Source organism: Tupaia chinensis, unplaced genomic scaffold, assembly GCF_000334495.1.
Source record: "Tupaia chinensis unplaced genomic scaffold, TupChi_1.0 Scaffold000217_1, whole genome shotgun sequence".
In the NCBI taxonomy this organism is placed as follows: domain Eukaryota; kingdom Metazoa; phylum Chordata; class Mammalia; order Scandentia; family Tupaiidae; genus Tupaia; species Tupaia belangeri.
In genome coordinates, this window is record NW_006159692.1 from 4,396,642 (window position 1) to 4,397,974 (window position 1,333).

At 40.9% G+C, this 1,333-nt stretch overlaps 1 protein-coding gene across 2 annotated transcripts in view; it reads right to left on the minus strand.

Moving 5' to 3' along the window:
- Nucleotides 1-1,333, minus strand: part of IDE (insulin degrading enzyme) — a gene marked incomplete at its 5' end in the record, with an annotated part of 69,096 nt that overhangs the window by 8,691 nt on the left and 59,072 nt on the right. For both annotated transcript variants that reach the window (XM_014587532.1, XM_006147637.2), the window contains 1 exon segment: nucleotides 1,201-1,262. In XM_014587532.1, coding sequence (XP_014443018.1) covers nucleotides 1,201-1,262 — 62 coding nt within the window.

The following is a 1,333-nucleotide window of genomic DNA, read 5'->3' on the forward strand; positions in this document are numbered from 1 at the left end:
AGCCTTTTAGCGTCTACAACAGATATGAACCAGGAGGAGGGGCTAGAACATCAGGGAAATGCTGAGGTGTGAGGATAATCACAGAGTCTAACGCAGCTCCTTGTCTTGAAAAAAGGCACCGAAGTCTTTTACGTAAACCCTCTGGTATAATGAAGAATGTAAGTCTTTTACGTAAACCCTCTGGTATAATGAACAATGTAAGTCTTTTACGTAAACCCTCTGGTATAATGAAGAATGTAAGTCTTTTACGTAAACCCTCTGGTATAATGAACAATGTATGCAGTACTTTTAAGGAATACAACTTAGGGTCAGCAGGTAATGCAGTGGTTAAGGTGCTGGACTCCCAGTGGGCAACCGTGGTATGCGTCCTGGACCTGGTGGTTTGAAAGTCATGCCAGGTGTGTGCACGTGTGTGCCCCAAATCCCAAGAGGAGAACAGAGGAGAAGGGCCTGTGGCATGGCCACCCCCCGTGGGGAGATCTCTCACTTTCCCTTTCCCTGTCTCTGTCCAGCAAGTGCACACTCTCTATGGCAAACTTCCTACCCCTGCAAAAAAACAAAAAACAAAAAACAATTCTATTGAAATACAGAATTTGAATTTCTGCATGAAGCACGCTTATTATACACTGCATACCTACTTAACACAAATTTTGCTAGTTTTTAGAATCGTATTAAGGAGGGGAAGATTTAGATGGCATGACTCTCTCACAACTGTGCTCAGAGACTTTAATGGTGGTGCCCCTCTCTCCTCTGGATCAACTTTCTCAGCGTGCACAAACGTTCAAAACTTGTAAGTTCTCTGAACACAGTTCAAAGGTGAGTAATCACTTCTTTAGAAAAACAGCCATGGTGGCACCTGAATGGGTGAAGACAACTTAAAGGTGTCAGGGCAAAGAAAATAAATAGAAAATAATCTAGTTTTCGCGTTTCTTTGTTTTGTTTGCTCTTCCTCCCGACCACATGGGCTCACCACTGTTCCTTGGAAAGACTCGCACAGTCCCTGATCCAGAGGGAGAAGAAAACAGTGCCAGCTCAGTATGAATTGTCCATATTTTTTTGAACAGTAAGAGGTGCTTGTGTCAAATACACCTAAATCCACAAAAATGTCTTCATAAATCCAGCCTGCATAGGTTTGAAGCAGCAACATACATATAACACACAGATCTCCTTATCAAATCTAAACATTTCAATTCGACTTACCTTATAGAATTTGATGATATCTTCCTTGGTAAGTGTCTTTAAATATGCAACTTCTGTATTATCTGGAAAAGTAATTAAACAATAATTCACTGATATTTCTATATTAAGTATTCCAGAATACTACACTACACGA